General features: G+C 38.2%; 1 protein-coding gene across 1 annotated transcript in view; it reads left to right on the top strand.

Moving 5' to 3' along the window:
* Positions 1 to 11,377, top strand: part of CLCA4 (chloride channel accessory 4) — a 33,067-nt gene extending 21,690 nt beyond the window's left edge. Inside the window, exons 8-14 of the mRNA XM_024565354.4 lie at positions 1,621 to 1,798; positions 3,245 to 3,351; positions 5,713 to 5,928; positions 6,546 to 6,813; positions 8,692 to 8,862; positions 9,987 to 10,220; positions 10,581 to 11,377. Coding sequence (XP_024421122.2) covers positions 1,621 to 1,798; positions 3,245 to 3,351; positions 5,713 to 5,928; positions 6,546 to 6,813; positions 8,692 to 8,862; positions 9,987 to 10,220; positions 10,581 to 11,017 — 1,611 coding nt within the window. The 3' untranslated portion in view covers positions 11,018 to 11,377. The remainder of the gene's footprint in view (positions 1 to 1,620; positions 1,799 to 3,244; positions 3,352 to 5,712; positions 5,929 to 6,545; positions 6,814 to 8,691; positions 8,863 to 9,986; positions 10,221 to 10,580) is intronic.
* Positions 11,378 to 22,310: the final 10,933 nt, after the last annotated feature.

Genomic DNA, 22,310 nt, shown 5'->3' on the forward strand with positions numbered 1-22,310 from the left:
CAAAGGAGAAGGGCCAGGAGCCTTTTCCTCAATGGGCTTTTATTGGGTTCAATTTGCACAGGAATACAGGTAAAGCTCATCAATCATGGTCAGGCAGAGGATCAAACAATAGATAACATACAAAGAACTACCAGGGCTTATTCTGAGTCAGGGTCAGTTAGGTAAAGGGCTATTAAACTTTGAGAAACAAACTCATTTCATGCTTGGACCCTTATCAGAAAATTGAGGGCATTCTTAGCAAAGCTGGTTTCACAGGATTTTATGCATTCTTTCTTAGGCCTGATCACCCCAGGGACCCACCTGTTCCTGCCCAGGGCTGCACCACCCTCCAGCATTGTTTAAGGTTAAATCAGGCAGGGGAAGTAAGGCAGCCAAGAGATTAGGAGACTTCTTGCAGACAGAATGAGGACTCAGGCTATGTCAAAGCCAGGGGGCAAGGGTCCATCACCTCCTTTTTCTATAGCCCCTCAAATCCTTCCCTGATGGCCCCTTTGTGACCATGTCTGTTTTAGGTCATCCCTCCCTTGAGGAATCTTACCTGTCATTGGCTAACTGGTCAGGCTCCGGGCCAAGCAGGGTAAAGTAAAGTGGGCAGAGGCAGCACCCCTGCCAGGGAGATAAGCTTTGTCGCTTTAGTGGCTTATGTTCCCAAGGTCTCTCACTCAGCCTTAGCCAAGGGAGTTACAGCTTCTGAAAACAGGCAGGGAGGTTGCCAACAAGTTTGTTAGGGATTTTCACACACCAAACCCTTTTTGCAAGTCTACACACCTCCACTCCAACCCCATGGAAGTCACTGATAAACCTTTTTCCACTTGGCATGCACTGAATTTCTCTAAATGGTATGCCAAGAAGCCACTACCAATTAAACCTGTCAGAGAAGATAAAATATAATTGCTATCCTTTCCATCTTTATCTTTATCCATTTTTACAGCAGCCTAGATTTGGAAATATAAGTGTAAACTGTTTGGCTTTGTAGGAAAGGGCTTTGAGCCACACATAGAATTCCACCTGAATAAACATAATTCATGTATTCTCTGAGCACCACCAACACACTTCGTTTTGCACTTGTTACTTTTAGATATAAAATAAAAGTTACATAACAAGATCCCCAACCTTGACCTGCTTAGTACTTTCTATATCCTTTCTCTATAAGCATACTGAGGGTTCCCTAATTTGAAATCACTAAGATTTTTTAGTGTTCAGGTGGTTTCATAATGCATTTAGCTATCTATGCTGCAGATTTTATATACCGAAGGCTTGTCAGAGCAAGGTCTGGTCAAAGAAATAAGAAATATTTAATGCTACTCTGCAATCACATTTTTAGTGACTGGTTGACCTGATTTCCCCAGACTGAGATGTCATTGTTATTTAACCCAAGTGGGAGGTTCCAAAGCCCTGCTCCCGCATAACTTCACTTGAGCAAATATTCTCTATAGCAGATGGACAGAAAATACAGCCACGTTTAACTTCCCTTAGGGGTTGTTGATTGCAGATTCTATAATTTGAAAATAGAAGTTATCTTTTTTCTGCACATTTTTATTTATTTTCTCTGTACATCTTTTTCTAATTTCCTGTAAATCTACTTCACCTAGGAATATTTTGTAATTATGCTCCAATTAGGTAATTAAAAAAAGGTACCCTCAAATAGATGGATCTGAAATAGTGCTGCTGACCGACGGGGTGGATAGCTCTGCAAAGAATTGTTTGGATGAAGTGTCAAAAAGTGGAGCCATCATTCATTTAATTGCTTTGGGACCATCTGCTGATGCAGCAGTCACAGAGATGAGCCATGTAACAGGTAAAATATGGCCTGTATATTCCAGTCCTTTAACAGCAATGCCTGAGTGTAGAAACTGACAACTTAACTTCTTTTGAGCTCTGAAGGCACTGTACTAGGAGCTAGGGACCAGAGTTAAACCAGACCTGATCTCTGTTTTCCAGGTGCTCAGAGTCAAGCTGGCTAGAGTGACAAATAAATCTATTAATCAGATAGCATAATCAGATACCATTCTTCCACAACAGGGGGACTATATACTAGCAAGCACTATGTGAGCAGAGGAAACCATTAATTCCCCCGGGGTTGTATAAGTCAGGGAAAGAAGGAATGAGAGGCCAGGTGACTTCTGAGCTGGGCCTTAAACAAGACGTCGACTTTCTGGAGGAAAAGGGGTAGAAAAGATGATCAGGTCATGAGTGAAAAAGTCATGTTGGGATGAAGATGCAAGGCACATGGAGGGGTAGTGAGAAATCCAGGAGACCAAAGTTCACTTAGTCTGCAGGAGTAGGGGGGAAATAGGATTAACAGAGGCTCAGGCTGAACAGATCTAAATAACAAAGAAGGTTCTAGATAAACATTTACTCTGGTAGCTATTATCTTAGATACAGAGATCTGTGATAAAAATGGATTACATGTTTTCAGTGCCTTCTTAAATACAGTAGAGAATACACAATTTAAAACTTTATGATATCAATTATTACAGGGTGGGGCAAAGGTAGGTCTACAATTGGGAGTATGTGAAACATAGAATTTATTTCTGTGTTATTATTTACTATTGTATTATTTTCCATATGGACACTGTAAACCTACTTTTGCCCCACCCTGTATATTGAGTTGGCTTCTAATGTTACCGAACACATTACTTGCTTTTTAAATGCTTAGTTGTACATACTCCCGTAGTCTCAAAGTGCTTCCATGGCCCTTGTAAACTTTATTTCTGTCCCAATTAGTCCCCCAAAAGTACTACTTTTGGGGACTTGTCTCCATTGTTTACTGTGTTTCTCTCCCCTCATTACCAGCTATTGTCAGGCTACCTCCCTATAGCAGCTCTTTAACCATCCTAATTTTCTGATTCTGATCCACTGTGGCTGGAAAATCTCAAAGCCAACACTGTTAAGAACTGTATAATAAAGTAAAAATGAGTAATTCTTCAAAGGGACTGTGTGAAGTCTGAGAGATTTAATTTATGGAATTGTAACATCGTTTTTTATATTCTATGATTATTTAATGCATTTCAACCAGCTGAGATTTCTATAAGTGAGGTATAAAGGTAGCTTACACTTTCTGGTTATGACATTTTTAAGTTAACATTTCAGAGTTATTCTTTACCTCTATCTGGTTTGGTTATATTTTAATAATATATACTGAAGCTATTGTTTTGTTTACCATTACCTTAAAATCATTAACTAAATTGTGGTAAGTACTTATTTGCTATAAAGCAGCCTAGTTAATGTATTTACATTTTAGGAGGAAGACATTATGTTTCCTCAGATAACGCCGTGAACAATGGCCTCATTGATGCTTTTGGGGCCCTTGCATCAGGAAACACCGCCATTTCCCAGAAGTCTCTTCAGGTCTGAGTTCCTATTCCTCAGGTTTTTGTCTTTGCATTTAGCCATAAACAAGAAAAATAACTTGGTTGTTTTAAGTTTTGACTTCTCTATATTTCACAAAGTAAATGTTAATTAAATCAAAACTTAAGCGTGAAATAGAAATTATTCTTCAGATATGGCCAAATTAAGTAGTAAAATAGTGAAGTAAGTAGTAAAATAGCAGATATTTTTTCTTTTTCTTTTCACATAGAGTTTGGTTACAGGATAACATCAAAATGTTAAATTTTTCCATTCAAAAATAGACTTTGTCCCATAATATAGCATCCACTTTTCTGTGAATGCTTAAAACAATACCATACTTCTAAGATTTCTCACACTCGTCACTGCTGTGAAATAAATTTAAATTAGATGAATTAATTCAAGAACTTGATTTGGAAATGGAAGAAAAGTATCTTGGAAAGAAATTTGTCTGAAGAAATAGAATGAATAATCATTACATATCTAAAAATTCAGGGTTTCCTTTGATGTCTTTGACCACTCTTTTCACTGGCTTTCTACTTTATTCACCTCTCCTCTCAACTCAACTTTTTTTCATCCATGTTTAAATAACACCCTCATTTTCTGTTACTTAGATTCAAAATTTTTGACTAAACTTGATTCTTTATTCATGGTCCATGTGAAATGACAACACAGTCTATTTCCTTGACAGTGTTTTTCCCCAAATTCTGTTTTTATCCATGTCCATTCCCACCAAGTCTGTCATGTCACCGTATGTGAAGACTCCATCTTCCCATTTATTAGATCACTGCCTACATTAAAACCTGACATGATCACCTAAAAAAACCTATTTTCCTCTAGTCTCCAACAATGAAGAGCACATAAGGATTAGGATTCTATGTGCAGATTGATGCAGAGATCTGGTTTGTAGCTTTACATTGCAAACAGATCAAATAGTGGTCTGGGATCTCGCTTGGCAGTGTATGGAGAATAAACTGAAGAAGAATAAAACTAATTTCTGAGGGTTTCAATCTGGTCATCTTATAAAACAATGCTACTACTGTCTAAAATTGACAAGTAAAGAAGAAAAGTTGATTTTGAAGATATTATTTTGTGTCCTGTTTAAAATTTAGTAATTTTTAGTGGATAGTGGGACATTAAAATGGAATATTCCAAAGAAATTTTAAATATAAGAGCAGGATGTGGAAACTCAGCCATAAGAGACATTTGCATATAGGAAGTACCCAAAGTTTAAAAAATGGACCTCATAAACTGTGTGGAAGGAGAAAAGTTTTGTTCCCCTCACTTAACATGGCAGCCAGAATACAGAGGAGAGGGTGTGTCTCACTCTTTACTCAGTTATTTTTCCCTACTACTATGTAGCCAAAGCCTCCTAACTTTCATACACTTTCCTGATGGAGAGTCTAGAACAGTCACTCACTTTCAGGTTTAACTTGATAACAACACTTTGCCCACTCAAAGACATGTCTACTTAATATAGGACTGAGATTTTTGTCACTGCAATGATGGTTCAATGGAAGACTTCACTCTCTTCTCTCAGCACTGATATGGAGGTATATTTGGTTTAAGACTGGGCTGGAGCAGAAGTGGAATTCCCCATCATTGCCTGAAATCACACATCTATGGAAAGCACCTTCTTGGTCAGTAGACAGTCTGCTGTACTTGACTAACAGCCATCCACAAAGACCCGAAAAACTCTCTTTGAGGCTTCTCTCAGAGAAAGGCTCTAACGTTTGCTTCTCAAGATCCCAACCTTCATAAACATCATTTTGCCCTCTTTGCACTCTTCTTGGACATGTTTATTGTCAAGGGCTACCCACTCTTAAATGTGCGAAAAATTATTTGAAGATTTCACACCAGAAAAATATCCATGAGTGCTTGTCCCAGGATGTGCTAGTCCTGGCTTTACTGAGTCTCTACTCAAATCCCATAGTCACCACCAATAAGTCTTTTCTTTCAGGTCATCAAGAAGTTGGGTAAACTGAGGGTAATTCACACCCACACCCACACACCCTACAGCTAATTCTTCTTTGACTTTTAGCACCCTTTAATGCTCAAGTCTCAGGTGGGTGTTTACAAAACAATTGAGAAAAAATAATATGGCCATGTCTCCAACTGTAAAACACATTCTCCTGTTCTAATGCTTTGATTTTACTCTGTCCTTTCCTCAGACCCTATGTTTCCACACCTTCTACCTAACAACTGTCACAGCCCAATCAGCTTTCAGAAAGATCACAAGCCTAAGGAGGTATGGCCTATATAAGCTTGTTCTCATGTCAGGCCAGAAATTAAGAACTATGTTTAAAAAAAGAATAAAATTACTCTTCTCTCCAGTCATTAATTTTAAAAAATATATTTATACAGCTTGAAAGTAAGGGATTAATGCTCGACAATGATATGTGGATGAATGGAACTGTAATAATTGATAGCACTGTGGGAAAGGACACATTTTTTCTCATCACATGGAAAGAACAGTATCCCATTATTTCTCTCTGGGATCCCACTGGAACATCAATGGGAAATTTCACAGTGGACCACGGCTCCAAAATGGCCTATCTCAGTATTCCAGGAACTGCAAAGGTAAGCAAAGAGCTTTTTGATTCCCATGCAAATCTGTTTCATAGCTTAAAATACATTGTTTAATATCATAAATATGATTCACCTGATATGAGTACCAATACTTGTGTCATCTTCAAAATTAAGATAAAATATAATGTACTTTCTATACTGGTATGGTCCTGAAAATTAGTGGCGTGGGAAAAGGAGGAAAGAACTTATACATTAGGAGGAAGGAAGACAAGGGAAAATGTAGGTAGACTAAGAATGACCTTGAGGAGGCAATGCAGGGAGTCTGAGAAACTTGGTGTGTGGGTAGTCATTCCTTCTTAGCATTACAAGATCATAGAATCTGTGAAGTTTGAGGTCAAAAAATAAGGCCAAAACCAAGGCAAACTTTCTAAAACTTCCTTTCCGCAGCTACGATTTCACAGAGTTTGGACACCATGCATGACAATAGCCAGGATGCCCTGTCCAAATCACCTCAACTCTCATCCTTTTACCTCAAAAACCTCAAAAAAATCTCAAAACCCTGTTTATTCTGTAACACATTTCTAAGATTTATTTTATAGTTGAATAACAGAAATGCAGAAAATACTTGGATCTTGGTTACTTACTATATATTTCCATTGAATTTTTAGGTGGGTGTTTGGACTTATAGTATGCAAGCCAAAATGAACTCAGAAACATTAACTATAACAGTTAATTCTTGGGCAGCAAATCCATCTGTGCCTCCAATCACAGTGAATGCTAAAATGAATAAAGATGCAAACAGCTTCCCCAGCCCAATGATAGTTTATGCAGAAATTATACAAGGGAATATACCCATTCTTGGAGCCAATGTGACTGCATTCATCGAATCAAATGATGGAAAAACAGAAGTTTTAGAACTTTTGGATAATGGTGCAGGTAACTTACAGGGTTTTTTTAAGAATAAGCTTATATTTTCTTAACTCAGGATATGCTATGGGTCCAGTGGCAGTGTGGGGAAGTGAAAGACACCAGGAGAAATGATGCAGATTATGGATGAACAGCAGGCAGGAAATTCAATCTAGGTAAAACTCACAAAGTGATTAGCAAATGTCTTGTACATAATAACACTCAATAAATGTTATTTACCATCATTATTGTTTGTCATCGAGATTATCAATGTCTATCACCAAATGGAAAGGTCTCATTCAAGAAACTAAGGACAGCATCAGGAATTCTGAACAAGTGTTTCTTAGGGGCACATCATGAAGTCTGGCCAGAGAGAGTGAAGCTCAGCAGCCATAAATGGTTAAGTGGTAGAACCTGGGCCCCCAGCAAAAAGGACAGGCAAGAGCAATTCCAAAACTGCAAATATAATCCTGGAAACTGAGGCCCAAGGGCGGGGAGAACTGCCACAGGAGAGGAGGGGACACCACAAGGGCATCAGGAACCGGGTCTGACTGGCAGGAAACAAGACACAGCACTGGCCATGCTGTCTCCATGGTCTCTATGGATGAGTGGTGCCTAAAGCACTTTTTCATAGACTCTGGGTTATCCTGGGAACTGAACCTTCTTTTGAGGGGTCAGTGAGCAAGGGAAAAACCAGTTCGATAGACATCTAAATTATCACAGAATTTCTATCAGTATCATACACAATGTAATTAATCCAGTCAATTTATAATCCTATCATCAGCCAGAGTTGGCCCTATGAAAAACTTAGAAGGAAAAATTATTCTTTGGTTTACCTCAGTGACTTCACCTGATATGACAGCATTTTCCTCAACTCTTCTCTAATTCTTCCTTTTCCCCTACCCCTTCCATGCTATGTTAAAACTTACAGGCATCTTGTGATTTCTCAAGGTTTTACCAGGTGGTCACTCAGCTAACTTGGAATGCCTTTACCTAAGGGTATATTGGTCATTATCAATGACCTGAAGCAGGGGTTTTACACTTCAGCTAACAGAGGAACCGCATGGGGGGCTTGTTATAACACAGGATGCGGGGCCTTTCCCTGGGAAGTCTAAGAAATTTACATTTCTAATACAATCCAGACAGATGCAGATGCTGTGGGTCCACAGACCTCTTTTTAAGAACCTCTGTCTTAGAATGTTAAATGCCCTGAGGAATGTGTTTGCAATTTAACAAATAAATTCAGTACTTGTAGTATCAAGAAATACACTTATGATACAGTTCTCCTAAACTCCCCCAATAGTTTATTCTAATAATACATGGGTCTTTCCACTATCAGACCAGGAAGTTCATGGATCAAAGAGCAAGAGGTGAGGATTAAAAAAAAAAAAAAGAGTAGTAGAAAATGATATCAAAATAAGTAATTTATAGGTGACTATAGTGAGAATTAAATCCTATGCTAATATACTTTTTCTTTAGTGGAGATCCTTCTGAATTGAACAGAGATGACATAACTGTGTTTAGATAAAGTAAGAGCTGCAAACCAACCACTTGGCTGAGAAATCCTAAGAGTACTACAATAATCTGCATATAAGTTGATAAAGTGAAGGTATTTATTATGCACACATCAGTATCAGTGTGTATATTTGCATAATATGTATGTTACAAAACAATATATAATATTATATATGTATTATATGTAAATCTATAGATCATAACTCAAGGATATCAATTTAACAATATACTGGTTGATAGAACATAATGGAAATATTCCCCAAGGGGTCAATCACAAAACAGGGAGCCCAGTCTAGGCAACATGCTTACAAAGGCCATGTGCTTGACTCTAAAAATGAATGCATGTCTCTTTTTCTTTACAATAATAAGTTATTCCTTAATTTCTATAACAAGGTGCTGATACTTTCAAGAATGATGGCGTCTACTCCAGATATTTTACAGCTTATTCAGGAAATGGCAGATATAGCTTAAAAGTATGGGCTCATGGAGGAGGAAGCACCGCCACGCGAAACTTAAGGCATCCACCAAACAGAGCCGCATATATACCAGGCTGGGTAGTGGATGGTGAGTAACCCATGATATCTGAAACCCAGTGCTGGCTGGAATAATCGTGAGTTGATCTGATTAAGGCTTCAAACATTTTACCACTCAAAGTGTAGCTTTTCCCATTTCTGGAATGAAGGTCTCAGTCACAATGGGGTTTGCCTTCTAATTAACCTATGCTGTGGCACAATGTCTGTCATCTAGTAAGCATTCCAAAAATGTCAGCCATTATATTAATTTGGAGCTCCTTACCTATAGCAATAATAACATGCCACATTTTCAACTAAAGGTAAAGGAAACAGGCTAATTTGTTATGTACCTGAGCATAAGCCAGTGTCAGAATTTATCCGTCAGATTACACAAAAGATACATAAACGGGTAAACATTTATTTTGAATATTTTCACTAAGTCAAAAGAAAATATGTATTGAGCAAAGTGGTAATAAGAATTAAGAATGCAATTCTTGTTCATTTTCCCTTGTCTTTTCTCTTATGTTGTGACTTATAGGGGTTTTCTGTTAACAATTGGAATATAACCTGAAGTATTATTCCCTAGCACTTGCAACAGGGAGGAAGAAGAACCTGGCACGAGTGTTTAGAGAGGAACTGGTAGTAATTTCCCCAGGCTTATTCCCAGCCTAAAGAGAATTTGGAAAATAAATTCCTTTATTTTTTTTTAAAAAAAGCATATATTAAATTATATAACATTATTCCCATTCAGGGAAGCCTGGTCATTATCCATTTATATTCCACAATATCCTAGTCAGGAGCTAAAGAAAACAAATTCTCCCACCAAAGGGATGCTTATAACTTTGTTACCAAAGTTAGTAAAATGTTACTGTGAATATATATATTGTGGGGCTAAAGTAGGTTTACAGTTGTTCATATGGGAAATAATAAAATAATTAATAAATACTAAAAGAATAAATTTGTTTCACATACAACTGTAAACTTACTTTTGCCCCACTCTTTGTATATATTATATATACTATATGTAATATATATAATATACACCATATACTATATATTGTATGTAGTATATATGCTATATATACACATATAAAAGGAGAGGACAGGTGGGATGGGGATTAATTTGAAAACACTAATAGGTTTTGCTCATTATAAGCAAGGAAACTTTTAATGCAGGGAAAATTGAAGAGAATCCACCAAGACCTAAAATTGATGAGGATACTCAAACAAACTTGGAGAGTTTCACCAGAACAGCAACTGGAGGTGCATTTGTGGTTTCAAATGTTCCGTCAACTACCTTGCCTGACGTATACCCACCAAGTGAAATCACAGACCTGGAGGCCACACTGGACGGGGCTGTGATCAGGCTGACGTGGACAGCACCAGGAGGCGATTTAGATGATGGAATAGGTAAGGATGAAGTATTACACGGCATTGATTAAGTGGAAGATGCAAAAGCAACAGTAAAAGGGTGGGTGGGAGGAGAACAACTTTTGATTGATAATTCAGTCATATGTTAATTTTGTAATCAGATATTTTTGAATCAATCAAATATGACACATTTTAACTGGTCCCACTTTCAAACAGAGAAGGTAGCAATGGCAAAGTTTAAAAATGATAATTCTGCTTATATTGAAAAATTAGTAAGGCTTTGGATATGAGTATAAACTTGGCATAAGTAAACAACATTTTTGAGGAAAATGAATAAAAAAGGAATTTAACATGGTGTGCTCTAGTTTCTAAACTTCATTTACGTGTTTTTTTTCTCAGTTCAACAGTATATCATAAGAATAAGTGGAAATATCCTGGAACTAAGAGATAATTTTGACAATGCTCTGCAAGTAAACACTGCTGATCTGTCACCAAAGGAGGCCAACTCTCAGGAAAACTTTGCATTTCAACCAGGAAATATCTCAGAAGAAAATGCAACCCACATATTCATTGCCATTCAAAGTGTGGATAGAAGCAATTTGAGATCAAAAGTATCCAACATTGCACAAGTAGCTTTGTTTATTCCTCAGGCAAATCCTGATGATATCCATCCCAATCCGAGTCCTGATGGGAATCATCCTAATTCTGGAATTAACATTTCTTCTTTGGTGTTGTTAGTGGTTGGGTCTGTAGTAATTGTTAGTATTATTTTAAGTGTCACCATTTATATCCTAAACAAGAAAAAAAATTCAAGCAGACCTAGCACAGGGTTTTAGAAAACATCAACAACAAAAGTAAAGAATATTTCTGAATTTTTTAATTCATCCTGTGTGATCATGAAGTCATAAAAATAATTTTAGGAGTTCTAGAAGGGATACTTTAAGTATAAACATCCAGGGGTGTTTGAAAAATTGTAAGTCAGTACTAAACTTTAATCAGTTTATTTACTCATTATTTTATCAGAAAAAGTATTGAATAAAAACCTTTCTGTACATTAATATCAGGTTGTATATTATTTGGTAGAAAAGCTGTCTATTGTAATACTTCAAATTTCATAAAAATGTTAAAAATTGTCTATGTGAATAGTCAAATACAAGTGCAAGAAAGCAAATAAACTCTATTTGAGTAAAAATGAATTTGGTCCTAGAAGTTTTAAGTGTAATTTAATGTTGCTGTATTCACCCAAAGTTTCCAGTTATATACTATTATGTATAATATAAATAAGGTCACGTCCACTGCAATTCATCAACATGGAAGATACTAGCAAAAAAATCAGCTACCACCTGTCAAACCAGTTTCTCTTATTTCAGCTCAATATAATCATATATATTTCAGATAAAAAAGAAAACTAAAATTTTAAAAATATGTAATTATCACTGAGTCTACAAGTCACAACCATAGTAATGAATGAGATCAATTAAAGAGAGAAAGTAGGTTGGGAAGAGCATGTTCACAAGGTCGGCCCTGGCCAGGCCTGCCAAAGACCCTAAGATGCAAACAAAATGAAAGGCAGAGCATGTAACTATGATGGACCTACTATGGTGCCCAGAGAATTTTCATTCATGCAGTAGGTGGACTTAGGAGTCCAAAATTACAAGCGTATGGTTACCTGTTCTTCCAATTAGTGGTCATCTCACTTTGCACAGAGAGTTTTACCACCATAATTCAAGTCCCTGAGGAACCTGAGAGGCACAAAGATCAGCATCCACCATGTGCTTCCTTATCTATTATAACCTTAGCAGGAATTATTTACGGGTTTGGAAGTAAACCAAAATGAAAGCCATATAAACCAAGTCCTGGGGTCACTTTTACCATCTAAACATAGAACAGACTTTTTGACCTGACATAATTAATTTGGTATGATTGGCAGGATTGACAAAAAGGGCCCTGTATTTGAAATTGGAAGTAGTAAAGAAGCAAGAGAAGAGGAAATAAGTAGGAGACCCCCAGTTACTGGTACAGTTGAGCACTCTCATAGCAATCTTTGGAAAACAAGCTGTGCAGTAGGGCATTTGGACACCATGCTGTTGAAGGTCTATTTGCACTTTAGTTCCTGTAGTGGGCTGGCACCTCCTCAGCCAGTGCTAGTGGCTATGGACGCATAGGTGAACGTGGAGAAAATGTAGAAAAGGGGTAAGTGCAGGACACCTGGCCTTTTATTGAGAGGGAAATAAAAGCCTGAAATTCTGTGTTGGCAATGGAAATAATGCACAACAGCTAGATTTTCCTTGTGTCCTCCCCACCCCACCCCCACCCCCACCCCCAGCTCTAGTAAAGCCTGCCAGCCTGGTTATAATTACCCTCCCAGATGCTTTCGTGTAATGCTCATGTGGGTCTCAGTGATGGGTTCTCCCCTCCAGGTCAGGCACTGGTTTAGATCTATTTCCAGGACTGCATCTAGTAGTTAATAGTGAATTAGTAAGATTCAGAAAAATAACTGAATGATTATCATTGTTAGAGTCACTGTTCAAATGACACTCCATGTTCAAAATTAATAAGAATTTCAAGACGGCAACAGCAAAGTATTAAACCGAGTATAGGGACCTTCTAAGCATGGGGTTCTGTACAAATGCATAGATCTCATGCCCACTAAGCCAACCTCTCTCACTATGTCACGGGATCTCTCATTCTTAGGCTGTGAGGTGCTTTTCACTTGCAGGAAAGCCCCTTGCCACCACCCCTCCATTTTCAAGCCCTGCAGTCGCTTGGATGATTCACGCTCATCCTTCAGCTCTCAGATGAGGTGCCGCTTCCCTGGGCAGCATTCCTTGACTCTTCCCGTCCCCCTCTGGTGGGCTTAAATTCCTTTCACTATGCTGCTGGTGGGAATGGGGTGCTTTAACAGGGTCACAGGGAAAGCGTTTTGGGAGACTGACATGTGGGAGGTTGAGGTTATATGGTAAGATTCATCGTAGAAGCAAAATCAAAGGACTGCCCACGGGTTCCCAGTATTCCATCTCCATCCATCCTGCCATGGAAAAAGTTCAGACCTGCCTTCGTCAGTCCCAGAAATAGGGCCTCTGTCTGTGTCTCCGTCCTCATCCAGGTAGCTTGTCTGTGCTTCCAACTATACTCTGGCTGGCTGTGTGCCCAAGCCCACATAGGGTCTGACCTGGGCTCCGGGTGGCTGCTAGGGCCACATGGCTGCTATGGAGAGAAAACACATGAGCAAATGGGATGAGTGTGGTAAGTGTGAGTGAGAGAGAGAAAGGCAGGAGAGAGCTTTGTTAAGCTTGGGTTGTATTATCTTGGGATTGGGAAGAACCAGGTGCCATTTCAAGCTGACCAGTCAACTTCTCAATCTTTCATGGGCTTCTGATGTGTTCACCCCCTAACCAATCTATTTCCTAGACCTTCTGGGGTTCTGTGTCCCTTATCCAATCCAATCCTTTCCCCAGGCTAGATGGACAGGCTTCTGTAGCTGCCATCTTAGTTCCTACTGCACATGCCTTAAAGTAAAACTACGTCCCCCTGCACCATCTTGGCTTCTGCTTGGCATACACCCAGAAAAGGAATGTCCCCTGCTGTTTTTGTTCCTCCCTGGAATGACCCTGCCTGCCTGCCTTGGGTAATTAGGTCCTAAGGATGGAGGATGCCCTGGGAAATGTGCGAAGCTGTAACTTTCTAGTGAAGCAAGCTTATTATCTAATTCAGATCCCAAGTTTATTATGCTTAATAATGTCTGATTCCCTTTGCTGCCTTCCTTTATTAATGTCTAGCTACCTATACTAACAACATGACCTCATTCTTACCTCTGGGGTAACACAAACTTCTGCATTTTAATTGACTATTTACTTCTACTTATCTCCCTCCAGATGGTGAGCTTCTTGAGGGCAGGAGACAATCTCTTATCATCATATCACCAATGCCTATCATATTGCTCAATGAGTATTTGTTAAATGAAAGCATGAAATGTGTCTTCTCCAGAGTATGGGTTGTAAGGAATCAATTCCAGAGCTGACAAAAGCACCACAAAAAAGTACCAGTAACAACCTTACTTTATGAGTTTAAATCACAGGAATATAATATTATACCTCTAGATAGGAATACTGAGTTATCCCATCTAGTGAGGAAAAAATATCTTGAACTATATCCTCATTTTTATTGCAATAACAAAGTTTGGCTTAACATGGCCTCTTAACTAAACTCCCAATTAGCCTTCCTCCTCTATTTAGGTTGATTCAAATTTTATATGAATTTACTTCTGCCTAATATACTTCTCCAATCCCAGTTTCTTCTATGACCTTGTTTACACCTGCACAGGTTTTAGTTTTATCCTTCCAATCAGTTTCAAAAATATCCAGGCCTGACTCATTCAAAAGCAGCTAAACACTTATTTCACACTTGAGAAATGCAGCCGCTCCCTGCCCTGCTGTATCAGCCTGCCGCTCTTCCTGCTCTCCCACAGGAGCATCAACACTGATCCACCCAGCTGCCTGCATTCAAAGACACAAGTCGTTTCTTTTAACTTGAAGTTTCTGTTTCCTCTCCCTGATTTTTCATGGCTGAATCTTTTTCAGATCTGTTTAAATATCACTTCAGCTATCTCTGTCAACCGAGCCTTAAGCAGCAAATCAGAATCCATATCTTTCTTTACAAAATTCTCTTACAGCTTTTAACACTACCTGATATGTTTTAATTTTTAATGGAATGTTAGAATGTTTGTTGTTTATTTTCCCTGCTGAGTATAAGCTCCGTGACAGCAGTGACCTGCTGTTTTTTTTCACCTTATGAACTAAAACTGGTCCTGGTACATAGTAAATTCTCAATTATTAACTGTTGAATGAAGAGATAAGGGAAGAATAAACTGGTTACTTTATGTATGTTCTCTAGTATGAAAACATAAAATCAGGTCAAAGAGAGTTATTTAAAGTATTTTATTACATAACACCTTATCTATATCTTTTCCTACCCCTCCCTAGAGCATAGCACATGCAAACCTTGGCTTCCATCATTTGCTAGATGTTTTCACAAACATATTCATGTAACCAGGATGATTATCAAGACAAGCACATTACCAGCCTCCCAGATATCCCCTTTCTGCTCACTTTCAGTCACTATCTCCCCCAAAGATAAACATTCTATTGAATTCTCATAGAATACTGTTTTAGCTATTTAGGTACCCTATATGAATACAATCATATACTGCATATTTTTATAACTGACTTCATTTACTCAAATATGTATGTGAAATTCATCCATATTGGGGGTAATTGTATTTTGTTGATTCCATTACATACAAGCTTTTTGAATTCAACATTCTATCATTAACATTGAAATATGAATGAATATATACATGCCTCATATATGAATGTAACAGAATTTATATAAAGAAATGTAGAATCTTTCCAATTTTGCACTCTTTTAAAAAATATTCTCTGAGATGGACATTCTTATAGCTAAGTCTTAATTTATATTTTTAACTAATTTGTTACTCTAAAAGTAAATTCTCAGAGCTTCTGGACAATATGGTAACATAAGCAGACATGGCTCACCCCTTCACACAATCACATCAAAATTCAACTAAAATATAGAACAACCATCACTCAGGAACATCAGAAATTTAGTTGAATGGAAATCTGACAACTATGAAATTCAATTGAATGGGAATCTGACAACTTTGGAATTGAAGAAACCACATCCATCCAGACTGGTAAGAGGGGTGCTGACACAAAATGGGCTGACCCCACATGCACATGGATAAAACTTTAGGAGGGATATCCCTGGAGCAAGGAGTCCCAGCCCCACACCGGGCCCTCCAGACCAGGAAACAGTGCCAGGAAGATAAGTCCCCACTTCTGGCTATAAAAATAAGCAGGGATTTAGTGGGTGGAGGAAGCTGCTAGAGTCCTAAGCAGTCCCTCTAGGGAAAGCCACACATGCACTCACCTACTCAGACTGGCTCCCACTGAGCTCCAGCACCAGGATGGTAGCTTAAAGGGCACCGGCAATATATAGGGAGAGACTGAAGTGTCTGGCATCAAGATGAGCAGAGGCCATTGTCCCTTTGCTGAGCCTTACCTACCAGAGAGCTAATAGGCTGGTGCCATATCTTAGACTCCATCAACCTGGCTAACATTGTGTGACCCACCTTAGAGATCCACACAGGCTCTACCTCACCCAATTTATAGGTCCAACCAAGCTGCTTTTCCATAAGAATGGCTGGTCTTGGCTCCTAAATCCTATCAAGCAAGCAACACCTGGCTTCACTACACCCTAGTGGCAGCCAGATTAGAATCACAGCTTGGCTTCACCTGGGAATCTCCAAGCCCAGCACAAGTAGCAGCCATCTCAGATTGCTTTATAGCTCAGGCAGTGTGCCCTGGGCAAAACACAAGTGGGGGATGACCTTGACCTGCACCACCTGGGAAACCCCAGTGCCAGCATGCCCAATGGACAGCTACAGACCACATTGGAGTATCACCACACTGCCCCTGCACAGCTGATCCTCTACAGAGGGCAGAGGTTTGTGGTAAGTGCTCACAGCCAATTCTTGCAGCTGACTGGCCTGGGTAAATCCCTCCCACTGATCTGCCAACAGCAACCAAGGCTCAATACAAGAGGAGGTTATTCAGCTCACAAGAAGGACACACCTAGACTATCCAGCTTGGGTGATAGGGGAGGCATGGCACTGGACCCTACAAAACGCCTACTACATTAGCCCACACTACCAAGACACGGAGTCAAAGTAGCTCTACCTAGTACATAGAAACAAACACAGGGAGGCTGCCAAAATGAGGAAACAAAGAAACATGGCCCAAATGGAAGGACATATCAAAACTCAAAAAAAAAGAGCTAAACGATGTGGAGATAAGCAATCTATCAGGCGCAGAGTTCAAAACACTGGTTATAAGGATGCTCAAGGAACATGGTGAGGACCTCAGCAGCATAAAAAAGACCCAGTCAGAAATGAAGGGCACACTAAATGATATAAAGAACAATTTATAGAGAAACAAAAGTAGAGTGGATGAAGCCGAGAATCAAATCAATGATTTGGAATATAAGGGGAAAAAAAAAAACAACAACCATGAAGAACAAGAAGAAGAAACAAGAATCAAAAAACAAAAAAAAAAAAACAGGATAGTCTAAACAGCCTCTGTGACAACTTTAAGACATCCAACATTCACCTGATAGGGTTGCCACAAGGAGAAAAGAAAGAGGAAGATATTGGAAATCTATCTGAAAGAATAATGAAAGAAAACTTTCCTAATTTGGTGAAGGAAATAGACATGCAAGTCCAGGAAGCACAGAGAGTCCCAGACAAGACTGATGCAAAGAGACCCACTCCAAGACACATCATAATTAAAATGTCAATGGTTAAAGATAAAGAGAGATTCTTAAAAGCATCAAGAAAAAGAAGTTAGTTACCAGATGGGAGGCAGTAAGGGGAGAATGGGTGAAGAGGTGAAGGGATTAAGAAGTAAAAACAGGTAGTTACATAGCAGCCATGGGGATGTAAAGTACAGTATAGGAAATGGAGAAACCAAAGAACTTATATGCATGATCCGTGGACATGAACAATGGTGGGGGGATTGCCTGAAGAAGTGGGAGAAGGGTGGAGTTGGGCAAAAGGGGGGAAATCAGGACAATTGCAATAGCATAATCAATAAAATATCATTTTTCAAAAATGGAACTACCTTATGACCCAGCAATTCTACTTCCATGTATATATGCAAAGAAACCCAAAACACTAATTCAAAAGAATACATGCACCCCTATGTTCATTGCAGTGTTATTTATAAGTCAAGATATGGAATCAACTTATGTGCATATCAATAAACAAGTAGATAAGGAAGTGGTGGTACATATATGCTATGGGGAACCAAAACAAATTTATTTACAAAAATTTCTGTATTTATACTTACATGTTTACACGTCAGTCACCTTCAAAGTACTCTTTATTTGATGCAATATAACTACCAAGACATTTTTTCTACTGCTCAGAACAGTTTTTGAACTCATCAATTTTGATATCTTTTAGTGTTTCTGCCATTTTTTTCACCTCTTCCCCATTGCCAAAACACTCCATTTTGGGAATTTTTTTCATCCAGTGTGGGGGGTGAAAGGCTCAGGGCAACAAAGGGTGAACAGAGAGGATGGGACACAGGGGTCATGCTGTTTTTGGTCAAAAACTGCTGAACACTCAGCACATTGTGGGCAGGTGTGCTCATAAATCACCCATCATGAACTGGGCAAATGTATCGCAAGTCTTTAAAAAAAATTCACTGAAGTTGAGCAGCCTCTCACAATAACGCCAGCTGGTACACTGATGCAGAAGGGTTCCTAGAACACTCACCTAGCAGGGTTAAGCCCGTACTACAAGAGGAAATAATTCCTGTGTTTTTGGGTCCCCCTTGTACAATGGAATATTATTTGGCCATAAAAAAGAGTGCAATCTTACCATTTGCAACAGCATAGATGGTCCTAGAGGGTATCAGGCTAAGTGAAATAAGTCAGTTAGAAAAAGATAAATACCATATGATTTCACTTATATATGGAACCTAAAGAACAAAATTAATGAACCAAAGAGAAAGAGACTTGTAGATACAGAGAACAGACTGAAGGTTGTCAGAGGAGGGTTAGGTGAAAAGATAAAGGTATTAAAAGTTCAAATTGGAAGTTAAAATTGGGAAAGTACAGCATAGGGAAAATAGTCAATAATATTGTACAAACTATGTATGGTGCCAGGTGGGCACGTGATATATTGGGGAATCACTTTGTAAATTATATGATTGTCTAACTACTACGTTGTACATCTGAAACTAATATAAAATTATATTGATTGCCAACTTTAATTGAAAAATATAATTTTTAAAAAGACAAAGAAAAATGCAAACTTAGCAAAAGACAAATGCGCAAAAGACAAATGCACAAAAGATATACACAGGAAAAAATGGACATTTATATTTTCCATTATGTAGTTCTTAACCTATTCAATACTATGTCTAGAATTTTATATCATGAAACATATTATATATCCTTTTAAAATAATTTTTCTAAATAAAAAACTATTGATATCATCTTAGGTTTCTGGGAGCATATAATTCAGGAAATCGTGGAGTATCGCAGGTGAGAGTGTTTAAGGATGGACTGAATATGACCACGCAAGTGTCGTCATCAGAGTGAGGCTGTTGCTGCTCAGTGGCTTTTAGAGACATTGCGTCATAGTAGAAGTTGTCATTGATTCAGTGGGATGAGTATAAAATCTGTTCTGTTGTTACTTTTTACTGTGACCAAAGATCATTCCATGTCTCCCTAAAGAAATAAGAGTTTGTTATTTTCAAGAAAGATAGAAAATTTCAGCTGTGTTTAGGACACATCAGGTTTGAGATACTTATTAGCCATCCCAATAAAGATGTCAAGAAAATATTAGACTACATCAATCTGGAATTTCCAGTGCCTGCACATCAAGTCTGAGAGTCATCGGCCTATGATGGTATTTATACCCACAAGACAGTATGAGATCACATTAGGCAGGGAATATAGATGGATACGACTCCCTAGGTGGGGAGTGCTTTCCAAACTTCTAAGATCAGGCAGAGTAGGAGGAAACAATAAAGGTGTTTGGGAAACACTGACCAGGAAGTCTGAACAGAATCTTAAATATTCTACAAGGTATTTATAGAAAATATTCAAGTGGTTAAGAGGGTAGAATTAAAACAACTTACTTTTTAAATTCTGAGTATTCAATTGCAAATTTGTCTTAAAGAAAATGTTTATAAAATGAAATTTAATGATATTGAGTGTCCACTCCACATCTGACATTATATAGGCAATGGAAGAGTGACATGACTAAGGAAGTTTCTCTCACAATGAAATTTTGTATTTATCCTTCCATTCATTCTATCAAGAAATGCTTAGCAAATGTCTTTAGGCACCTAGCATATGCTTAATTAATATAGATATAACTTCGAACAAGGCAGACATACTCATGAAGTTTGATGGAAAAGACAACATTGAACACACCACTTTAGTGTGTACAGTGTTTTGGGTACTTAAATCAGACAGAACTAACCTAATCCAAAAGTCACAGAAAGTCTCTGGAGAAAGTATAATTGTACCTAAAAGTTAAGCAGTGGGTAGAAATACATTATGAAGATAGAAAGTAGTTTCCAAGGCAAAGAGAAAGTGTGTGCAAAATATTTGACAAAAGAGGCTCAGATCATTGAGAAATAGACTAGTCCAATCAGAATGGGAGCTGAGAGTAAAGAACTAAGTATGTGGGTTTTAGTGTGGTGGGGACCTTGCAAGTCTCACTAAGGATTTTGGACTTGATCACAAAGTGACTGGGAATAACATAATCAGAATTTGTTTTCAGAAGCTCACTATCATAGGAGATTTAATATATAATTAAAATTGTCTGTGGGATCACAGAAAAGGGAAAGATCAACTGATCTGGTAGCCTTCCCAGAGAAGAAACATTTGAATTGGGCTTTGAAGATTGGAAGAGATTCCACCAGGCAGCAAAGGAGAAAGGGCATTCCTAAAAGTGGGAGCAATGGCAAAGACACCAGCATATAAAAAAGAGCTAGGCATTCTGAGGAACAGGAAAAAACCAAGAAGTATTGTGGCAGAAAGTGGAGAGAAGACAGTAGAAAATATGACTAAGAGGCACATCCCTAATATTTATGTATAAATGGAACAATATAGAACAAATACCATATGTTTAAATATTTAAAATTTATAAATTATGCTAACAAACTATTATATAAAATTTGTTCTCTCAAAGAAGTGGAGGCTATAAAGAGTGAAATAAAGGAAAATGTACAGGGAACCAACCGTGATGGGAAGGAAACTGGGACTCAAATCAACAATTTGGACCAGAAGGAAGAAATAAACCTTCAACCAGAACAGAATGAAGAAATAAGAATTCAAAAAAATGAGGAGAAGCAGAGGAACCTCCAGAACAACTTTAAACATTACAACATCTAAATCATAGGGGTGCCAGAAGGAGAATAGGAAGTCAAGAAATGGAACTTATTTGAAAAAATAATGCAGCAGAACTTCCCCAAGCTGGCATAGGAAATAGACTTCCAGGAAGTCCATGAAGCTCAGAGAGTCCCAAAGAAGTTGGACCCAAGGAAGCACACACCAAGACACATCATAATTACATTACCCAAGATTAAAGATAAGCAGAGAATCTTAAAAGCAGCAAGAGAAAAAGAGACAGTTACCTAAAAAAGACTGTCACCTGATTTCTCAAAAGAAACCTTGCAGGCAAGAAAGGGCTGGAAAGAAGCCTTCGAAGTCACGAAAGACAAGGACCTACATCCAAGATTACTCTCTCCAGCAAAGCTTTCATTTAGAATGGAAGGGCAGATAAAGTAATTCCCAGACAAGGTCAAGTTAAAGGAGTTCATCATCACCAAGCCCTTATTATATGAAATATTAAAGGGACTCAGCTAAAAAAAAGAAGATCATAAAAATATAACAGTAAAATGACAACAAACTCACAACTATCAACACCTGAACCTAAAAACAAACTAAGTAAACAACTAGAACAGGAACAGAATCACAGAAATGGAGATCACATGGAGGGTTATCACTGGGGAAGGGGAGGGGGGAAATGGGGAAAAATGTACAGGGAATAAGTAGCATAAATGGTAGGTAGAAAATAGAGAGAGGGAGGGTAAGAATAGTATAGGAAATGTAGAAGCCAAAGAACTTATATGTACAACCCATGGATATGAACTAAAGGGGGGAGGGGAGGGAATGTGAATAGGGGAGGGTGTGTAGGGCAGAGGGGAATGAAGGGGGGAATGGGAAAACTGTAATAGTATAATCAATAAAATATATTTAAAAATATAATAATTACTAGTGTCTGGTATTCCAGCTAGATCAGAAGCAAGTTGAAAAAGGGAGTGATCCAAACCTAATATTATACATACCCCTGCCTAGCAGAGTACCTGATAAATCACAAGTATCCAGGCGCTGAATTTGTTGAATAAATGAATAAATAAATGAACAGATTAATAAAGTAGAATAATGAGGACAATATTCACAAATTCAGAGCATGAATACAGAAGGACACTCTGAAATTGATGGCATAAAGAAGCAAAGAAAGAAGAA

This window comes from Desmodus rotundus, chromosome 3, assembly GCF_022682495.2.
Source record: "Desmodus rotundus isolate HL8 chromosome 3, HLdesRot8A.1, whole genome shotgun sequence".
In the NCBI taxonomy this organism is placed as follows: domain Eukaryota; kingdom Metazoa; phylum Chordata; class Mammalia; order Chiroptera; family Phyllostomidae; genus Desmodus; species Desmodus rotundus.